At 32.6% G+C, this 1710-nt stretch overlaps 1 protein-coding gene across 1 annotated transcript in view; it reads right to left on the bottom strand.

Annotated features, from left to right (window-relative positions):
• Window positions 1-1710, bottom strand: part of LOC107661282 (unconventional myosin-IXa-like) — a gene marked incomplete at its 5' end in the record, with an annotated part of 32619 nt that overhangs the window by 24436 nt on the left and 6473 nt on the right. The window contains 3 exons of the mRNA XM_016450780.1: window positions 124-246; window positions 1327-1437; window positions 1515-1595. Of these exons, the coding sequence (XP_016306266.1) occupies window positions 124-246; window positions 1327-1437; window positions 1515-1595 (315 nt within the window). The remainder of the gene's footprint in view (window positions 1-123; window positions 247-1326; window positions 1438-1514; window positions 1596-1710) is intronic.

Raw genomic sequence — 1710 nt, 5'->3', positions numbered from 1 at the left:
GTGTGTGTGTGTGTGAGAGAGTGTGTGTGTGTGTGTGTGAGAGAGTGTGTGTATGTGTGTGTATGTGAGAGAGAGAGAGTGAGTGAGTGTGTGAGAGAGTGTGTGTGTGCGTGTTGACGTTACCGTGCTTCTGCCCACTTGATGTCCGTTGGTCTCGAGGTCAACGCTCTGCAGGAACTGTCTGATTCGCGTCTGAGTGGCATGAAAGCCGGCGGGTAACAGCACACGGAAATGATGGGCAAAATCCTGAAGACACAAGACCAGATCCGTTTCAATCTTTCTGGATTCTGTTTTTTTTCTCTCCATTTTCCAGATTCCATTTTTTATGCGTTTAATTTTTTTCCATTCCGTTTTAAAGGTTAAAATAAATTTTAGTAATCAAAAATAAATAATTAAAATAAAAAATTTATAAAAAAAAAACTATTAAATCCGTTTTCCCCCAAAAATTCTGTTTTCATTTATTCCCAAATTCAGTTTTTTACTAGAATATTACTGTATTGTGTTTTTTCTGTTTTATTTTTTTGTGGATTCTGTAGTAATCAGAGACCATGTCTTATTACTTTACATCATGACAATTACACAATTTAACATCAATTTACTAAAAGTTTCACAAAAATGACATTTATTTTTCCATTCCATTCCGTTTTATGTTTAATTTTCCATTTTTTTAATTGTTAAATTAAATTTTAGTAATTAAAAAACCATGTCTAATTAATTGAAATCATTAAACTTTAACAATTTAATAATTACTTTTAAAAATTATTTTTATTTTATTATTCTTTAAAAGAATTTCAGTGTTGTGTGTTTTAATAATAAACTTAAAACTATAAAATAATAAATCCAGAAATGATCAAAAACAGTCATAATCATTCATTTATTTTAAGTCATTTTAACTAATTTATTAAAGATATAACAAAATTACATTTTAAGGCTTTTTTTCAAATCAGTTTAGTTTTTTCCCATTCAAGTTTTAATGCAATAGATTTCAATTAAATTTCAATAATCAACTGAACTCATAATTCATCACATTTTTACAATAACAGAGCCTAAATAGTTTATTTTTTCATACAATCCGTGTTGTCTGTTTTCATTTTTCTGGATTTATGATTTCTTATCAAAAACTGTAGTAATAAAATTATTCATTAAAAGTTGAGCAAAAATTGCACTTTTATGGTTTTTTATTAATTAATTAATTTTTCTAAACAAATTCTGTTTTCTGTCATATTTTTTTCTGGATCCAGTTTTAATAGTTTAACTAAATTTTAATAATCATAAATGTATTGTAATTCATAAAACTTTTTTGTGTGAACGGGTGTGTTTCGTCACCTGGAAGCTGTATTTGACGCTGTATCCGGAGCGCTGTATCCTCACCGTCTCCAGCATGCCGGTGTAGCGTAACTGTCTCAGCACCAGCGCCTCGTTGAAACGCAGAGGAAGCTACCAAACAATGAGGCAAATCAAAGCATGCATCTAAATCCACTGACGCAGTAACAGAAGCACGACTCGTATCGTACCTTTTCTGCATTAGAGCGGATGCATTTCACGAAGTACGGCTCCGACTGTCCCAGAGTCTCCATCAGCTTATTCAGAGACACCTGCATCACACACAGGACAGGATTACAGAGAGTTGTTCAGATTGTGTGTGTGTGTGTGTGTGTCAGTGCGAGTGTGTGTGTGTCAGTGCGCGTGTGTGTGTGTGTGTGTGTGTCA

Source organism: Sinocyclocheilus anshuiensis, unplaced genomic scaffold, assembly GCF_001515605.1.
Source record: "Sinocyclocheilus anshuiensis isolate Anshui unplaced genomic scaffold, SAMN03320099.WGS_v1.1 scaffold499, whole genome shotgun sequence".
Taxonomy (NCBI): Eukaryota; Metazoa; Chordata; class Actinopteri; order Cypriniformes; family Cyprinidae; genus Sinocyclocheilus; species Sinocyclocheilus anshuiensis.
Note: the sequence above shows the minus strand (reverse complement) of the source record. Positions and strands in the feature narration are given on the sequence as shown.